This window comes from Scyliorhinus canicula, chromosome 27, assembly GCF_902713615.1.
Source record: "Scyliorhinus canicula chromosome 27, sScyCan1.1, whole genome shotgun sequence".
Classification (NCBI taxonomy): domain Eukaryota; kingdom Metazoa; phylum Chordata; class Chondrichthyes; order Carcharhiniformes; family Scyliorhinidae; genus Scyliorhinus; species Scyliorhinus canicula.
This window is the reverse complement of record NC_052172.1, coordinates 18,313,982-18,334,070: the sequence shown is the minus strand read 5'-3', so window position 1 is coordinate 18,334,070 and position 20,089 is coordinate 18,313,982. Positions and strand designations below refer to the sequence as shown.

The window sequence follows — 20,089 nt, the reverse complement described above, 5'->3', positions numbered from 1 at the left end:
TATCTTTTTTAATGTCCCGATTATTTTTTTTTCTCTCCAGGGTCGCCCACAGCACCGTCCTGGAGATTGATCTTCAGGTCCTGGAGATTCCAGCCTGCGGCCCAGGTTGTGGGCCTGGAGTCACATGTCGGACAGACCAGGCAAGGTTGACAGGCCACCTTCCCCACACAACTCGATGGATTTCCACAGCAACCTGGCAGCTTGTCGGCCAATGACTGAAACCAGGGTGACGTCATCAAGGGATGTCACGGCGGTTAGCACTGTTGCCTCGCAAACGCCAGGGACCCGGGTTCAATTCCGGCCTCAGGTGACTGTCTGTGTGGAGTCTGCACGCTCTCCCCCCGTGTCTGCGTGGGTTTCCTCCGGGTGCTCCGGTTTCCTCCCACAGTCCAAAGATGTGCAGGTTAGGTGGATTGGCCGTGATAAATTGCCCCTTTGTGTCCAAAAGGTTAGGTGGGGTTGCTGCGTTACGGGGATACAGTGGGGTCTGATCCTATGAAGGGTGCTCTTTCAGTGGGTGGGTGCAGACTTGATGGGCTGAATGGCCTCCTTCTGCACTGTACATTCTAGAAATTTTTAAAAAATAAATTTAGAGTACCCAATTAATTTTTCCAATTAAGGGGCAATTTAGCGTGGCCAATCCACCTCGCCTGCACATCTTTGGGTTGTGGGGGTGAGACACACACAGACACGGGGAGAATGTGCAAACTCCACACGGACAGTGACCCAGAGCCGGGATCGAACCTGGGCCCTCAGCGCCGTGAGGCAGCAGGGCTAACCCACTGCACCACCGTGCTGCCCTAGATTCTATGAATTAACTGAATTTAAATCCCCCCCCAGCTGCCAATGAGGGGAGCTGAGCTGATGAAGATTGCTACCAGAAATTTAGAGACGGGACCCGAGGTATTGTGGAGGGGAGATGTTGGGATGGTCACCTTAGAGCAGAAGGTTAAGCAAAACGTGAAAGGAGGTGCTTAAAATCACAAGCGGTTTTGATACAAGAACTGGTTCCATTGGCAGAAGGGTCGGTACCCAGAGAGAGAGACACAGATTCACCATGACTGACAGAGCGACAAAAGGAGCAAGGTTTTTGCACAGAGCGTTGTTACGATCTGGAATTTGCTGTCTGAAAGGGTCACGAAAGCCAATTCACCTTTCAAAAGACAACTAAACAAATAACGAACGTACTTATCTAACGCCTTTAAGGTAATGAAACGTCTCAAGGTACGGAACCAGGAGATTTATTAAACAAAATAGGACGACGAGGCATATTTGGCCAGGTGACCCCCAAAAGCTTGGTCGAAGAGGTAGACTCTAACCAGTGCCATGAAGGGGGTATGCGAGGTCGAGAGACAGAGAGGGTTAGGGAGTGAAGTCCAGAGCTTGGAGCCCAGGTACGTCTCAGGGATGCTCGAGGGGCCAGAATTGGGAGCGGCGCAGATACCCCGGCGGGTTGGGAGGGAGATTGCGGAGATAGGGAAGAGAGCGAGGCCACGGAGGGATTTGAAAAACAAGGCTGAGAATTCTTAAATCGGGCTGTTGCTTGACCAGGAGTCAGTGTGGGTCAGCGAGCACAGGGGCTGATGGGGGAGGGGGGGAAATGGGGGTTAGGCCACGGCATCAGTGTTGTGGGTGACCTCAGGTTTGGGGAAGGCAGAATTTGGGAGGCCAGCCAGACTTAAATTGGTACAGTCAAGTCTGTAGGTAACAAGCACATGAGCGACGGTTTCAGCAGCGGATTATCTGAGGTAGGGGCAAAGTAATGGAGGTGGAAAGAGGTGGTCCCAGCAATGGTATTCACAGCGCGGTGTCAAAAGAGCAGGGGCGAGTGAGGTAGGCTCTCTCAAAGAGCCAGTACAGGGAGCGATGGGCCAAATGTCGCCCTCCTCGTGCTGTACGATATTCGGCGTCAATGACCCCACTCACCTGAAATTTTTGGATAAGTTGCTGTGACTGTGCATCTTTCTGCTCTGCCTCCAGCATCAGGTCTGAAAGTTTGTGAATGATCACATCAAAGGGTCCCTGATCCTCGATCGATTTGGTAAGATCAATCTGCAACACAACAGTCCCCGGGAGAATGAACAACTTCTCAATCTTTGCAAAGTTAGCACAGAGCAAAGTCGCACTGACAAATCCCACAAGGGAACCACGTCCTCAAAGGGGTTTGGCTCTGTGCTCAATAACTATCCCCTCAACAACTCTCGACTCTCTTTAAAGCTCTTGAGTATACGGAAAATTAAATCCTATTCCTGTATCTGGCTAAGCTCTTCCAGGACCTCAAGCACATGCCCCGGGGATGGAGTGCAAGCCTATAACCCGATAGGAGTATTCTTACAGTGGGCAGCACGGTAGCACAGTGGTTAGCACAACTGCTTCACAGTTCCAGGGTCCCAGGTTCGATTCCCGGCTTGGGTCACTGTCTGTGCGGAGTCTGCACGGTCTCCCCCGTGTCTGCGTGGGTTTCCTCCGGGTGCTTCGGTTTCCTCCCACAGTCCAAAGATGTGCAGGTTAGGTGGATTGACAGAGGTGTACAGGAATATCACAGGTTTAGAAAGAATAGCTGGTCCCATTCGCTGATGGTGCAACGATTACAGGTCACACCTGTGGGAGGAAACCGGGGCACCCGATGGAAACCCACGGGGAGGATGTGCAGACTCCGCACAGACAGTGACCCAAGCCAGGAATCGAAGCGTGGACCCTGGAGCTGTGAAGAACTGTCCATTCACTTGCATGTCTTATTACCCTCTCAACCTTCTTCTGAAGATGTCTGGATCTGTCTCCCCTTATATGGGAGTCGGTGGTCACATGACCTTGGTCTTGAGACCACATGGTCTGTCTGCGCTGCCACCTGCTGGTTGGAGGTCGCACACCAGCCATCTATGATATGGCCCATAGGCGGCACGGTAGCACAGTGGTTAGCACTGTGGCTTCACAGCGCCAGGGTCCCGGGTTCGATTCTCGGCTTGGGTCACTGTCTGTGCGGAGTCTGCACGTTCTCCCCGTGTCTGCGTGGGTTTCCTCCGGGTGCTCCGGTTTCCTCCCACAAGTCCCGAAAGATGTGCTGTTAGGTGAATTGGACATTCTGAATTCTCTTTCCGTGTACCCGAACAGGCGCCGGAATGTGGTGACTAGGGGCTTTTCACGGTAACTTCATTGCAGTGTTAACGTAAGCCTACTCGTGACTTCCGGTGACGCGGGCGGGAGACGGCCGCACAATGGAGCGTTCCCGTTCGGGAACGGCATTTTCGGGGATTTAAGCCCGGTCCCAGGGTCCACGGAGGCGGCAAAAGCAGGGAGAAGGCACAGTGGAGGCACAGTGGAGGCACAGTAAAGGAAAATGTCGAGGGTGAGCAAAAAAACGGCCGTTTAAAAAAACAGCTGAAGGTCCGTCGGGGAGTGGAAAGGTCACCGCGGGGTCACCAAGGAAAATGGAGGCTGGAGCACCAGGGGAGGCCGCATTGCTTACCGCTGAAGAAATAACTGAGGTGATGGCTGCGGAATTCGAAAAGCAGTTTACAAAACACATGGAGGCAATGAGGAAGGAGATGAGGGAGGTTTTGAGTGAACTGGTGGGGGAGGCGATTACCCCGGTGAGGACGGCGGTGGCGAGCGGAGTGGCGGAGGTGCGGGAGCAAGGGGAGGCGCTGAAGGAAGTGGAGGTGACATTATTGCAGCACGGTGATCGACTTACCTCGATGGGGAAGGAGATGCGGAAGGTGATGGAGATTAACAAGGATCTGCGAGGAAAAATGGAAGACCTGGAAAACAGATCCAGGTGACAGAATGTGATGATTGTGGGGCTGCCCGAAGGAGTGGAAGGCCCGAGGCCGACGGAGTATTTTTCCGCGATGCTGGCGAAACTATTGGGGGAGGGGGAGGTTCCCTCCCGATATTAACTGGATCGGGCTCATCGGTTGTGGAGGTCTGTACGAAAGGCGAGTGAGCCGCCAAGAGTAGTGACTCTGCTTCCGTAGGTACAGTGTGAAGGAGAAGGTCCTGTGCTGGGCCAAGCAGAAGCGGGTGGTGCACTGGGCTGGAGCTGGTATACGCGTGTAGCAGGACTTTACGGTGAAGCTGGCGAGGAGGCGGGCTGCCTTCAGCTGGGTGAAGAGGGCACTGTACATTAGCAAGGTGCAGTGCGGCATTGTATATCCAGCGAAGCTGAGGGTGACTTACAAGCTCAAGGACCTTTATTTTGGAACGGCGGAAGCAGCGTAGGAGTTTGCGAAGGCAGAAGGACTGTGGCAGAACTGAGAAACTGAGAAATGACCATGTGCCGATGTAGCCTCATGACTGTATTTTTTGTTTCCCTGCGTGCGGGTGTATGGGCTAAAGGAGCCGGTGTTGTATATATTTGGACAAGGGAAGTGATGGGACTTTCACTCGAAGTGAGGGCTCTTTGGGGTGTAGGTGGATATGCGGGGTGTGTGTGCTAAAGGGGATTTCTGGGTTTTCCTAGGGCCGGGCAAGGGGGGAAAGGGACCCGGGCGGGGGCCTCCACGCTGGCCGGTCTAAGCCGGCCGTGAACGGGAGTGAGGTGGGGGGAGGGGCTGCGGCCATCGGAGCCTGGCAGAACAGGGTCCGAGTGGTCTAGCCGGGGTGGAAAGTTGGGGGGAAGGAACCGAGGTTGGGGGGGAGGAGTTTTACAAGAGGCAGTGGAGGGGAGGAGTTGGAGAGGGAGGGGGGGGGGGGGGGTTTACAACTCTTGGGTATCACGTACGGTACTCTTTCAGAAGTTGGATGGCATTGAGTGTAGTGGGGGGGGGGGGGGGGGGGGGAGTGGACTCTATGGTGACCATGGGCGATCCCGGACTCCTTTTTTCTTTTTCTCCTTTGTTTTTTGTTTCCACTGTGGGTGGGTTTGTTTTATTGGATGCATACATTGACAGGTGGGCCGGTATTTGGGGGTGGTGGGGGGATGGGATCGTTGTTATTGTTAAGGGGATTGATTTTGTATTTGTTACCGTTTACGGTCTGGGGGTGGGGTGTAAATTTTGAAGGAAAATGTGAAAATGGAGAATAAGAACAAGAAAAAAGAAAATTACAGCACAGGAACAGGCCCTTCGGCCCTCCCAGCCTGCGCCGATCCAGATCCTTTATCTAAACCTGGCGCCTATTTTCCAAGGATCTACTTCCCTTTGTTAATTAAAATTAAAAAATTAAACATTAAAAATAAATGTAAACCTACTCGTGACAATAAAGATTATTATTATTGTAGGCAGATTATCACACACCTCAGGCGAGAGGCAAGGTTGAGAAGGCAGGGCCTACGTGCAGCAATAACCCTATGAATTATTGACGCGTCGCTCAAGGTCATGTGCCCCCTGTCGCGTTGTTCTACATTGTCGGAGCGTTTTCATTTGAAGCAGGTTTAGCCCATTGAAAGCCAAACAGCTGAAACCAGACATCTCCAGCAGGACGGGGGGGGGGGGGGGGGGGGGGGGGGGAAGGTGGATTCTCCCAAGCTTCAGATTCTCTGCTTGACTGACCTCTGGCTCCTGGCAGCTGTCCAATTGTACAGCCAGTTGGTGCAAGACACCACAGCACAAAGTCAGCCCCCGTAAAGTCAGGTGGAACGGAAGGCAAGAGAGAGACAGCACGAGAACGAGAGACAGCAACGAGAGAGAAAGTGAGAGGGCGAGGGGGGAGAGCGGGTGGGAGGGAAAAAGAGCACGCGAGCGAGCGAGAGAGAGAGAGAGAGAAGAGTATGTCCATGAACGAGAGAGAAAGAAAGTGCGAGAGACTTTTGGAGGGTGAGAGAGAGAGAGAGAGAGCGGGAGAGGGAGAAAATGAGAGGGCGAGGGAGAGAGAGCAGGTGGGCGTGAGAGCGGCCGCGAGCACGAGAGAGAGAGAGAGAAAGCGAGAGGGTGCGCAGGAGGGCGAGAGAACGTGAGAGAGCAAGGGCACCAGAGTGAGAGAGAGAGAGAGAGAGAGCGTGAAAGAGAATGGGAGAGAGGGGGAGAGTGAGAAAGGGGGAGGTGGGAGAGCAGGAGCTGAGGTGGGCAAGGAAAGAGGGAAAGAAAAGTGGGAGGATGTTTCCTTTTTGAGTCAGGTGTGCAATTCCATAGCCCCCTTCATAAATTCAGGACATCCCAAAGCCCTTTACAGCCCATGAGGTACTTTGCCTGACGAGTCGTCATTGGCACAGTGAATAATGCTTGCGGGATCTTGTTGTGTACCACCAGGTTAAGCACAGCAAGATTCCACAAACAGCAATGAAATAAACATCTGGGTCTCCAGTGGTTTGTCTTGGTTGATGTCGGTTGAAGGATAAATACTGACCAGGACACTGGGGAGAACTCCCCGCTCGTCTTCAAAATGGAGGCCGTGGGATCTTTACCATCCACCTGAGATCAAAATGGTTCAATGTCTCCTCTGAATCTGCTCCATTATGCACCGAGGCGATCAACCCAGATCATGTGCTCAAGTCTCTGAAGTGGGTCTTGAACCGCCAACTCAGGAGGAAGGGTGTTGCTCTCTGATAGACAGGATTGGACCTACTATTGACATTGCAGTGATCAATCATTGACGGAGTCATTACCTGTGCAGGAGGAGGCCCATTCGTGCCGACAGGTACATGGCAGCTCTATGGCTATCCAATCAACAGAGTTTTTCAAAATGTTCGTAATCTGTCGAGCATTGGCCCTTCAACTGTTTGCAATGTACTGACCTACCCAGCCAACCCGTACTTGCAAAACCCGGGACTAACGTGACGCGTGATTCTGCAATTGGACAGCACTGACTGTACTAAGAATTCCACTAACAAACACGTTAAGATTATCAGTCAGGATCGCAATAGGAGGGCAGCAGGGTGGCGTAGTGGGTTAGCCCTGGTGCCTCACGGCGCCGAGGTCCCAGGTTCGATCCCGGCTCTGGGTCACTGTCCGTGTGAAGTTTCTCCCCGTGTTTGCGTGGGTCTCACCCCCACAACCCAAAGATGTGCAGAGTAAGTGGATTGGCCAGGCTAAATTGCCCCTTAATTGGAAAAAAATGAATTGTGTACACTACATTTTTTAAAAACCTTTTTTTTTAAATAAGAAAGAATCGCAATATGGCCAGCCCACTTATGCATGCTGGAAGCTCCATATATTAATACACTGAGACCCATCTTCTGTAAGCAAAAGGGACATGTCCAGGCTTTATGCCTTTTTTGAATTGAACAAAGAGAGTGGCAGACATTAGTTCCTTGATGCGTTCTCCGTGGCAACGCCTCCACCAATCAGAGTCAACTTGCTGATCAATCAGCACCCCTTTTTACACGCAATATAAGTTGTTGCTCCCCATTGAAATTTGGTATTCTTGCATTTGTCCTGATGAGTGCAAGGCGAAAAGCTTTGACGGCATGTCTCTTTTTCAGCAATACACAAGTGACCAAAAAGGTTTGGAGGGGTTATTGGGTTGCGAGGATAGGGTGGACGTGAGGGCTGAAGTGGGTCGGTGCAGACTCGATGGGCCGAATGACCTCCTTCTGCTCTGTGTCATTCTATGATCCTAAAGGCAATGTTGTGGGTGCTGGGATATGGTAGAGCTGTATTGGGCAACCTTGCTTACGAGTGGGCAACGTGAGTGATCCTGCTCCATCTCAGAGGGCGGCAAGAGTGAAATTGGGTTGCTCACTAACTACAACCAAATGAATAAAAATAAATACATTTCATACAGGATGGATATTTCATAATGTTATAGGAAATGCTCAATCATTTATATATTAATAGAACTCTCATCAACTTCAAATGGTAAAAATAGAAGAAATATTGACACTTTGGTCACAGAGGGAGCGCTCGGCTCTCACAGTCGATGTTGAGAGCAATCAGCACGGCCCTCACTTCACACGACCCTCGCTTCACTCGATCCTCGCTTCACTCGACCCTCGCTTCACCCGCCCCTCACTTCACCCGCCCCTCACTTCACCCGCCCCTCACTTCACCCGCCCCTCACTTCACCCGCCCCTCACTTCACCCGCCCCTCACTTCACCCGCCCCTCACTTCACCCGACCCTCACTTCACCCGCCCTCACTTCACTCGACCCTCACTTCACTCGACCCTCACTTCACTCGACCCTCACTTCACTCGACCCTCACTTCACTCGACCCTCAGTTTACCGACGAATCACTTCAGCCATACCGGCAGGAAAAAAAACTGCCACGGACAAAAATAAGCGGAATGTGGCGACCCCACGCGTGGGCAACGGCTAACAAAACGTCTTCTGGGGGCCGCACTCAGACTCCAGATGTGCCGCCCACCCCCCCCCCCGAGTCGCAGGTCGCCCACCGCTGCAATAGAGGCAGAACCCCCCCCCAGGATATAAGAAGAATTGCACTTGCAAGTGCCGTGGCCAAGGCCGTAGGCTGAGAGCTGGAAAGTGGGACTAGGCCGAATGTCCCGGCATGGGAACGAGGGGCCGAAAGGCCTCCTTCCGAGTTGTAAACTTCGGTGATTTCCATGTGTGAAGACACACTTTCGCAGACTTCATTAATTAACACAGAAGGTATTTATTAATAAGAAGTGTACAGCAGACTCATGGCTGTCGCTTGCTCCCTCAAAAATGAGTCAGGCTCGGGGCCTCTCTCCATGGGGTTGATTCCCCACTCTGAGTCCCGATTGGTCACATGGGCCACGTGAACCTTACTCTGCTGTTCTTCTCTAACGAGAAGAGAAGGTTGAGGGGAGATTTGATAGAGGGGTTCAAAATCACAAGGTGGGGGGGGCAATCTGGTCAGAATCGATAGTGAAAAACTGTTCCCATTGGTGGAGGGATCGCAAACAAGAGGGATTTAGTTTTAAGGTAATTGGCAAAAGAAGCAATGACGACATGAGGGAAAACCTTTCCCGCAACGAGTCACTGGGATCTGGAAAGCACTGCTTTTTTAAAAAAAGTAATTGGTGCGACGTGGGCCAGCATTTATTACCCTTGAATTGAGCGTCTCGCTTGGCCATTTCAGAGTCTGTTCAGAGTTTGGAGTCACGTGTAGGCCAGACCGGGTAAGGACGGCAGATTTCCTTCCCTGTAGTGATGGCATGGTACTGAGGTGATTGACCTCCAACCAGTTCCTTTTTTTCAGCTATGACTCCAACCAAGGGGAGAGTCTCCCCCCCCCCCCCCCCGATAAAAATCGACTCCAGTTTTGCTGGGGTTCCTTGACGCCAGACGCCCAGGTGGAATGTTGCATTGATGTCAAGGGCAGTCACGCACAGCTCATCTCCGGAGTCCAGCTCTTCAGCGGGAGAGAGGGAGGAGGAGAGTGGGAGGGGGAGAGAAGGGGCGAGAGAGGGCAAGAGAGAGCCAGAGAGAGAGAGAGACAGAGCAAGCAAAACGAGATTGAACTAATGTGTGTCGTGAATCTGCATGGAGACAGCAGTCAACGGTATTGAAAGGGTCTCAATTGGAATGAATCTCTCCTGGTAATGAGGTTGAAATGGCAGTTGAGACAATAATTAAGTGTGATTAGTGTTTGGAGAAGAAACAGATAATAGATGATTGGGAAGGTCCAAGGCATACTTGTATGTTAATGTACACTCAAGGGAGTTAATAAGGGCAGAGAGAGAGTGAAAGAATCATAGAATTCATTGAATTTACAGTGCAGGAGGCCATTCGGCCCATCGTGTCTGCACCGGCCCTTGGAAAGAGCACCCTATCTAAGCCCACACCTCCACCCTATTCCCTTAATCCAATAACCCCACCTATCCTTTTTTTGGACAATAAGGGCAATTTATCACGGCCAATCCACCCAACCTGCAAATCTTTGGACTGTGGGAGGAAACCGGAGCACCCGGAGGAAACCCACGCAGACACGGGGAGAACGCGCAGATCCCTCACAGAAAATCACCCAAGCCGGGAATCGAACCTGGGACCTTGCAGCTGCGAAGCAACGGTGCTAACCACTGTCCTACCCCGCTGCCCAAAGAAAGGGGGGGGGGGGCGCGAGCGAGAAAGAGAGCTGGAGAGCGTGCAAGAAACAGGAACAAAGGGAGCCAGAAGCAGAATAGGAAAGGAAGGCAAACAGGAAGCAGACGAGGGGATAGAGAGAGAAGCAACATCGAAACGTGGCAGTCGGATTTACACTCCAATCGACTTCATTAGCTAGGAAATCTCACGAAAATGGTGTCAGAAATGAAAGCTCGTTCTTGAAAGCACCTCAGCAATCTCTCCCAAGACCTCAAGGGTCAGTAGCTAAGGAGATGAAATAAGCCAGCAGGAGCTGCAGGTGTAGGGGACGTGAAGGGGGTTTATCAGCAGCCTGCCGTGTCAGGGACAAATTAAACTGAATGACACACTGAGCCCTCGTGGCTGGTGGAGCAGTGAACCAGCTGACACGGGTGGCCTCTGTGCATGACACCAGCACAATACCTGGACGCGGGAAGTTGCTGGAGCGGGGAAGAGCATCAACAATTTATTTTTTTAAATGGCAGCAACCCTTCCAACATCAGATTCGGAGGGGGGGGGGGGGGTGGGTTTGACAGCGTAGAGGCTGAGGGGACGTAGCGAACGTGGGAGAGGGGGCACAGTTTAAAAATAAGGGTTCTCCCATTTGAGAGACAGGTGGGGGGGGGGGGGGGGACTTTTTCCCCCCCCTCAGAGGGTCTTTGGAATTCTCTTCTCCAGAGAGCAGTGGAGGCTCGTTATTGGGCGGCACGGTGGCACAGTGGTTAGCACTGCCGCCTCACAGCCCCAGCAGGCACAGGTTCGATTCCCACTCGGGTCACTGTCTGTGTGGAGTCTGCACATTCTCTCCGAGTCTGCTTGGGTTTCCTCCCACAGTCCCACAGATGTGCAATTTCTTTTTAAAATCATTTACGGGGTGTGGGCGTCTCAGCATTTATTGTCCATCCCTAGTTGCCCTGGAGAAGGTGGTGGGTGAGCCGCCTTCTTCAACCGCTGCGGTCACCGAGGTGTAGGTACAGCCACTGTGCTGTTAGGGAGGGAGTTGCAGGATTTTGACCCAGCGACAGTGAAGGAACGGCCGATGTATTTCGGGGTGGCGAGGGACTTGGAGGGGGTTAGGTGGGGTTACGGGGATTGGGCCGAGGTGGGGTGCTCTTTCAGAGGGTCGGTGAAGCCTGCGATGGGCTGAATGGCCTCCTTCTGCACTGTAGGTATTCCATGATATTCAAGACTGAGTGAGACAGAGTTTTCATTGACAAAGGGAGCCGAGGGTTATGGGGGAAACAGGCAGGAATGTGGAGTTAAGGCCACAATCAGATCAGCCATGATGTCATTAAATGGCGGAGCAGGTTAGAGGGGCCGAATGGTGCAATCCTGCTCCCATTTCTCCCGGCTGGGGGGTGGGGGGAGAGAAGCTTCATTCTCACATCCAGGGATGAGGGGGAGCAACCAATTGACTTTGGCTGAGTGGGTTAGCACTACTGCCTGACGGCGCCGAGGTCCCAGGTCCGAATCCCGGCTCTGGGTCACTGTCCGTGTAGAGTTTGGATATTCTCCCCATGTTTGCGTGGGTTTCACCCCCCACAACCCAAAGATGGGCAAGCTAAATTGCCCCTTAATTGGAAAAAAATGAATTGGGTACACTAAAATGTATTATAAAAAAAGATTAACAGCTCGTGAGATGGGAGGTTAAGCCAAAGTTTAGGATGCCTTCTCAGGCAGATGTAAAAGCTCCAGGAGCTGTAACCTGGGGGCAACAGAGGAGATCCCCACGGCACCCTGGCCCAATAATGACCACTCAGCCAACGTCACTAAAGTCAAAACGCATCATTTGTCTCAATGCTGTTGGTGGGATCTTACTGTGCGGCAATTGGTTGTCGAGTTCCCCACGTTACGGCAGCGACTAGGCTCAGGAGGAAGGGGGAGAAAAAATTTTTTTTGGGGGGGAGGGGGCGTCCTGATATAGTGGGAGGCGCTATGCAAATGCAGTAGTTTCTTTGACGTTGACAATCTGGCTCAGATTCCGGGAAAACCCATAACAACGTCACCGACGTCTGCTGCCGGTGAATCCGATCTGAAATATTATCCCTTCTTTTCAGAAGCTAATTCACCTACCGCGCAAGACCAGCTGTTTACATACACATATATACAGCGATGATGCAGGAGGAGGCCTTTTGGCCCTTCGAGCCTGCTCTGCCATTCATTTAAAAAAAAAAAAATTTAGAGTACCCAATTCATTTTTTCCAATTAAGGGGCAATTTAGCGTGGCCAATCCACCTACCCTGCACATCTTTTGGGTTGTGGGGGCGAAACCCACGCAGACACGGGGAGAATGTGCAAACTCCACGTGGACAGTGACCCAGAGCCGGGATCGAACCTGGGACCTCGGCGCCGTGAGGCAGCAGTGCTAACCCACTGCGCCACCGTGCTGTCCCGCTCCGCCATTCATCACGATCACGGCTGATCATCCAACTCAATAGCCTAATCCTGCTTTCTCCCCATAGCCTTTGATCCCACTCTACCCAAGTGCTATATCCAGCCGCCTCTTGAATTTAACCTTTGCACAGAAATAGTGCGTCGCATTGCTTAGAGAAGGATAAACTGTGAATATGAACTTAAAACAAGGCAGTTAACACGGCCAGGGATAATGAATATAAATCAAGCAATCCAACACATGGCAAGGTACAGACAGGAGTTACGTAGGATGTGGGCATCGCTGGGCCGGGCACAGCATTTTTTTGCCCATCCCTAATTGCCTCTTGAACCAAGTGTCTCGCTTGGGGCCATTCCAGAGGGGCGATTAAAGGCCAGCCACGTCGATGTGAGTCTGGAGTCACGTATAGGCCAGACCGGGCAAAGATGGCAGCAGAGAAACAGGCCACTGGGCCCAAGTTATCGCTGCCGGCTTTTACGTTTCCCACTCGTCTCCTCCTGGTTCCCCCTTCGTCACATCCCACCAGCGTATCCTTCTCTTCCCCCCCTTCCCAATCATTCGTTCCCGCTTTCAACCACCAAAAAAACAAATCCTGTCCGCCTTCGACGACGTGCACCGTGAAAGCAGCGGCGAGATTTACCAGAACGATACCCAAACTGAGAGGTTTGGGCCTATCAGGCAAAGGCTGACTCTTTTCTCTAGAACAGAGAAGATCGAGGGGTGATCGGATAGAGTTCGTTCAAGTTACAAACGTTTGGTAGGGTCTCTGTCGACGATGTTTGGCACAGGGGGGCAAAACTAGGGGCTAGCAGTGTGTTACAGTTCACTAGGGGTGTCTGGGTTGCTGTGGCATGTTGCAGTCAGGAGCTATGAATCGTGACATCCAAGGTGGTCGCCCATAAACCCAACCAGGAGAAACGTCTTTATCCAGAGAGTGGTGAGACGGTGGAACTCGCTACCGATGAGACAAGTGTGGATGCATTCAAGGGGAAGCTGGATAAACACATCAGAAAGAAAGGAAGGGAGGCTTTGCTGATAGGGTGAGTTTTATTTTAATTTTAAATTCATCTATGGGATGTGGGCCAACATTTGCTGCCCATCCCTAATTGCTCCTTGAGAACGTGGTGAGCCGCCTTCTTTGTTTTTATAAATTTAGAGTACCCAATTCATTTTTTCCAATTAAAGGGCAATTTAGCATGGCCAATCCACCTACCCTGCACATCTTTGGGTTGTGGGGGCGAAACCCACGCAGACACGGGGAGAATGTGCAAACTCCACACGGACAGTGACCCAGAGCCAGGATCGAACCCGGGACCTCGGCGCCGTGAGGCTGCAGTGCTAACCACTGCGCCACCGTGCTGCCCTATGAGTGGCCTTCTTGAACCGCTGCAGCTGGCGTGGTGTAGGTACACCCACAGTGCTGTTAGGGAGAGAATTCCAGGATTTTGACCCAGCGACAGTGAAGGAACGGCCGATATATTTCCCAGTCGGGACGGTGAATGACTTGGGAGGGGAACTTCCAGGTGGTAGGGTGCCCCATGTGTCTGCTGCCCTTGCCCTTCTAGATGGCAGCGGCTGTGGGTTTGGAAGGTGCTGCCCAAGGAGCCTTGGTGAGTTGCTGCGTGGCATCCTGTAGACGGTACACACGGCTGCCACTGTGCGTCGGTGGTGGAGGGAGTGAATGTTTGTGGAAGGGGGGAGCAATCAAGCGGGGCTGCTTTGTCCTGGATGGTGTTGAGCTTCTTGAGTGTTGTTGGAGCTGCGCTCACCCAGGCAAGTGGAGAGTCCATCACACTCCTGACTTGTGCCTTGTAGATGGTGGACAGGCTTTGGGGACTCAGGAGATGAAAGAGGGGTGGAAGGAGATTGGTGCGGAGAATCAGCACCAGCGTTGACCTAATGGACTGAATGACCTGTAAATACTTGGTAACTTTGCAAAAGCCCTTCACAGTATTAATGCGATAGGTACACATCCCATCGTCAAATATCTTGCCAAACAAGCGTAAGCACCAACCACATTTGTCAAGACACACCCTTCATTAATCCCGAGGATGTAGAGTTTTGAATTATTATCAATGTAAGGAAGTCCAAAGGAGGAAAATACAGACAAAAAATATTGATCGCACTCAGCAGGTTGGGCAGCATTTATGGAGCGATGGACGACATGGTTAACGTTTCGGGTTGATAACCTTTAGCCCGAAACTAGAAAACAATGAAAGGTCATCGGCTTTCATCATCTTTAATGCCACTCCCCCACCCCCTCGCCACCCTCACCCTCTGTTGCTAATCTGCCAAGTCTCTCTAACATTATTGACTCATCACTCCGATGCGATATTTACAAATTCCATTTCTAAAAGTAGTGTCCCCAGAGTTTCCTCCTGCTGCCACGTTAAAGAATATCTTTCAGTCGCGCCTCCCCAACACGCGACCTCCGTCGCTAGAACAGCGGATGCCCAAGAAGGTCGCCACCTCCAATTCCACCACCGCCGCACACCACCCCGACATGGAAATATGTCGGCCGTTCCTTCACCGTCACCGGGTCAAAATCCCGGATCACCCTCCCTAACAGCACAGTGGGTGTACCTACACCTCAGGGACTGCGGCGGTTCAAGGCGGCGGCTCCCCCCCCCCCCCCACCACCTTCTGAAGGGCAACTAGGGGTGGGCAGCAAAAGCGTCACCGCCCTGCCTACGGCCCACAAACCGGTGAAAATAATTAGCGGAGTAAATCTTCACCACACGAGACTCGCTGGGGAAAGAGATGCAGTTTTCACCTTTTATCAACGGGTGTAAAAGATGCGAGAAGCTGGCTGTAACTCACCTGGATGACCTCGATTCCTCTTGCCCTGAGGAGGAGAAGAAAAATCATTGTTAAACTTTTAGTCACTTTATCAGTGACTGAGTGAAACTGTAACTTCTGTCATTCGTTAACTAACCTTTCGGCCAAACCCCCCGCCCCCCCCCCCCCCCCCCACCCCCACCCCCACCCCACGCGCACTGTGAATCCCACACCATGGGGAGGGCCGAGCCGTGCAAAATGTCACAGACACCTGGCGGCACAGGAAGATCCCACCGGCGGCCAATGACGTCATACCTCCGCCTCAGGAAAGCACGCCGCCGCGGACCCGGGGATTCCCGCCCACAGGCTCACACCGCACACCAAAATCCCGTCCCCTGGAGCGCGGTCAGCCTGTGGAGGCCAAAACATTGGGTGTTTTTAAGAAAGTTAGATATAGCACTTGGGGCTAAAGGGTCAAAGGATATTGTGGTGGGGGGGGGGGGGGGTACAGGGGAAGGGGGGAGAGGCGTGAGTTGGATGATCAGCCATGATTAGGACGAATGGCAGGGCAGATTCGAGGGGCTGAACGGCCTCCTCCTGCTCTCTGTGGTCCCATGAGCACTTTGCTGCTGTACTGAGCGAGTGCTGCACCGTCAGAAATGCCACCTTTTGAATGAAACTTCAGAGGAAAGACCCCACGTGATGACGTGAGGAAGGGCAGGCCAGTTCTCCCTTGTGCTCTGGGCAATAGTTCTCTCTCAGCCAGCCTGGTGAAAGGTCCTCGGCTCCGTGGGGCACCACTGGGCTACGGGGCTGCCTCTAACTCAAAGCACTGCCCAGGAGATTGACCTTCAATTCTGGGCGACTCGAAGCTTCTACATTACAAAGACAAAAGGGGAAAAAAAACCAGATTTGTCTCTTACACGTACAGCAAGATGTACGGTAAGCTTACAAGAGGTTGGGACGTGGAACTAGCAACAGGGAGGTTGTGGGTTTAAATCGCAACAAGGCAGAATGGGGAACCGTGAGCCAGCACCAGAAACAATGACAACAGAAGCTTCTAGATTGTTCTAAAAGCCCAACTGACTCATCAATGGGCCTGCCGAGCATATCCCAGATTTGGATGGATCATAGAACATAGAACAGTACAGCACAGAACAGGCCCTTCGGCCCTCGATGTTGTGCCGAGCGATGATCACCCTACTCAAACTCACGTATCCACCCTATACCCGTAACCCAACAACCCCCCCCCCTTAACCTTACTTTTTTTAAGGACACTACGGGCAATTTATCACGGCCAATCCACCTAACCCACACATCTTTGGACTGTGGGAGGAAACCGGAGCACCCGGAGGAAACCCACGCACACACGGGGAGGACGTGCAGACTCCGCACAGACAGTGACCCATCGGGGAATCGAACCTGGGACCCTGGAGCTGTGAAGCATTTATGCTAACCACCATGCTACCGTGCTGCCCATGATGTGTGACTTTTTCTCACACTCAATAGCGTTAACAACAACATGAACTTTAACACTCCTAATGTAAGAAATTGTCACAAGGCAATTAACAAGGATGTTACCAATGGAATTTTTGATATCGGACTGCAGATTGAGATATCACGACAGATGCTCAAAGGCTTGGCCAAAGGGAGAGGTTTTTAAAAAATAAATTTAAGAGTATTCAATTTTTTTTTCCAATTAAGGGGCAATTTAGCGTGGCCAGCCACCTACCCGGCACATCTTTGGGTTGTGGGGGCAAAACCCACGCAGACACGGGGAGAATATGCAAACTCCACACGGACAGTGACCCAGAGCCGGGATCAAACCTGGGACCTCGGCGCCGTGAGGCAGCAGTGCTAACCACTGTGCCGCTCCCCCCCCCCCCCCCCCCCCCCCCCCCCCATCCATCAAGGGAGAGGTTTTAAAGGATGTCCTGAAGGAGGAGAGAGAGGAGGAAAGATTAGGGAAGGGATTCCAAAGCTTAAGAGTCCTGTCATTTGGAGGGTTGAATGGGAGACCTTGGTTGCTGACTTCCATTTAAGGCATCGTCCCTAGGTGGATTGGCCATGCTAAATTGCCCGTAGTGTCCTAATAAAAGTAAGGTTAAGGGGGGGGTTGTTGGGTTACGGGTATAGGGTGGATACGTGGGTTTGAGTAGGGTGATCATGGCTCGGCACAACATTGAGGGCCGTAGGGCCTGTTCTGTGCTGTACTGTTCTATGTTCTATGTTCTAAGATGGACCGCACTCTCATTTTATTTTTTCTCTCTCTTTATCAATTTTTGGTCCTCAGGATTATCAGTCTACTGGCAAATTTATCGGCCTCTTCTTTTCAGTCTAATATGGAGCAATTATTTCTCAAAGGAATGCAAAACATGTTATTAACACCTGCAAACCTCTGACGGCTTTACCAGCGGCAAGTTTGATGGTTTAGAAGGAATGAGACATTATATTACGTAACCGTGTGTTATTTTACTGCACCTATAGTTATCTCTGTAACCTCGTCCAGCCCCTACAACCTTCCGGAATCGCTACATTCCTACAAATCCCACCTCTTAAGTCATTCCTTACTGTTTGGCCAAGCTTGTGGTCCTGGTATCTCGCTTCTGTGGCTCATGGGTTGAAAATGTATTCCCCCCCCACCCCCCCGCACGCTCCAGACATTAGTCAATCAACACATCCATCCTTATTATGTACTGCCTTCCTCCATCAATAGAATTTTGACTCCATCTACACCTCCCGCTGCCTGGGGAAAGCGGGCAGCATAATCAAAGATCCCTCCCACCCGGCTTACTCACTCTTCCAACTTCTTCCATCGGGCAGGAGTTACAGAAGTCTGAGAACATGCACAAACAGACTCAAGGGGCTGGTTTAGCACACTGGGCTAAACTGCTGGCTTATATAGCAGACCAAAGCAGGCCAGCAGCACGGTTCGATTCCCGTACCAGCCTCCCCGGACAGGCACCAGAATGTGGCGACTAGGGGCTTTTCACAGTAACTTCATTGAAGCCTACTCGTGACAATAAGCGATTTTCATTTCAAACCACTTCTTCCCCACTGTCACCAGACTCCTAAATGACCCTCTTATGGACTGACCTCATTAACACTACACCCCTGTAGGCTTCACCCGATGCCAGTGTGTATGTAGTTACATTGTGTATCTTGTGTTGCCCTATTATGTATTTTCTTTCATTCCCTTTTCTTCCCGTGTACTTAATGATCAGTTTGAGCTGCTCGCAGAAAAATACTTTTCACTGTACCTCGGTACACGTGACAATAAACAAATCCAATCCAATTCTCTTAAATGCGAGTTGCTGTTGCTAAGGCAAAGATGGTGTCTAATGTGGTCTGTCACTTTTGAGGCCTCTTGGTATGAATATCCTGCAGTTAGTGGCTCAGAGAACAATAAAGATGGCTGCTGCAGGAAGTGCCAGTGGTGTGACTGAGCACATTCTTCTGAGCTACCTTCATTTTTAAAAATTTAAAATACCCAATGTTTTTCTTCCCTCCAATTAAGGGGCAATTTAGCGTGGCCAATCCACCTACCCTGCACATCTTTTTGGCTTGTGGGGGTGAGACCCACGCAGACGTGGGGAGAAAGTGCAAACTCCGCATGGACAGTGACTCGAGGCCGGGATCGAACCCGGGTCCCCGGGCGCCGTAAAGCAGCAGTGCTAACCACTGCGCCGCCATGCTAAGTTAAGTAATGTCAAACATGTTTAGAACACCGAGGTTCAACCCCGGCTGGGTATTGCATCCAGTTCTAGGAGCCGCGCTTTAGGAAGGACTGTCTTACTCGAAGGGAATGTGGAGAGGAGATTTGATAGAGGTGCTCAAAATGACCTGAACAGAGTAGATTGGGAGAAACTGCTCCCATTGGTGGAAGGATCAAGAGCCAGAAAGCGGATAGGCCAGCTTCCAGCCACCAATCCTGAAGGCCAAGTTTATAGCAAACGAGCTTCTAAGTCTTAAGAGCCGAGGCAGTGCAGAAAACCTTTGTGACAGCAATTTGAAACAATCTTCGCTGGACCAGGAAAAAGACCGTTCCCAGGTTGAGTATCATCCCTGCATCATGTGCTAACTATTGCTGGTTATTCAATTTGAATGTTGTTTAGGGAGCAGGGGAAGTCTTACAGAGGTTAGGAGTCATAGATATATTTTGTAACAAGAGGTATGTTACATAGATAACATAGAACAGTACAGCACAGAACAGGCCCTTCGGCCCTCGATGTTGTGCCGAGCAATGATCACCCTATTTTAAACCCACATAACCCGTATACCCGTAACCCAACAATCCCCCCATTAACCTTACACTACGGGCAATTTAGCATGGCCAATCCACCTAACCTGCACATCTTTGGAAATTATGTGTCTTTAATAATTCATACATTGTGTGGGAGTAGAGTATCCGATTTGTGTGTATATCTGTCTTTTCTTTAATAAAGTCTTTTTAAAAAATTAATTTAGAGTACCCAATTTATTTTTCCCAATTAAGGGGCAATTTAGCGTGGCCAATCCACCTACCCTGCACATCTTTGGGTTGTGGGGGCGAAACCCACACAGACATGGGGAGAATGTGCAAACTCCACACGGACAGGAGCCCAGAGCCGGGATCGAACCTGGGACCCCCGGCGCCGTGAGGCAGCAGTGCTAACCACTGCGCCACCGAGCTGCCCCTAATAAATAGCCTTTAATAATCGCTACCCGATGACTGGGCTCTTTATTCACACCAGGGTTTCGCTTGTCTCCTCAAACAAAATAAAATAGAACTACACAACCCCACGAACAGGAATTCCAAGTTGTGACACCCTCGCAGATGACATCGACGCGCTTCGTGACACCAGAGTTCCGGATGAGTTCAAGTGTATGGAGAGTGAATGATCGAGGCTTAGCCAGGGGCAATGGAATAGGCACGTCTGGAGCTATCAAAGGCATGAACGAGGGTTTTAGCAATTGACAAGGAGTCACGCCATGTGATTTGGTGTTGGTTCAGACAA

General features: G+C 51.4%; 1 protein-coding gene across 2 annotated transcripts in view; it reads right to left on the bottom strand.

The window, feature by feature from the left end:
• The window catches only part of LOC119957964 (inositol-tetrakisphosphate 1-kinase-like), a 55,381-nt gene that overhangs the window by 20,455 nt on the left and 14,837 nt on the right, over window positions 1–20,089 (bottom strand). For both annotated transcript variants that reach the window (XM_038786199.1, XM_038786200.1), the window contains exons 2-3: window positions 15,135–15,159; window positions 1,927–2,052 (exon numbers count right to left, since the gene is read on the bottom strand). In XM_038786199.1, the coding sequence (XP_038642127.1) occupies window positions 1,927–2,052; window positions 15,135–15,159 (151 nt within the window). The remainder of the gene's footprint in view (window positions 1–1,926; window positions 2,053–15,134; window positions 15,160–20,089) is intronic.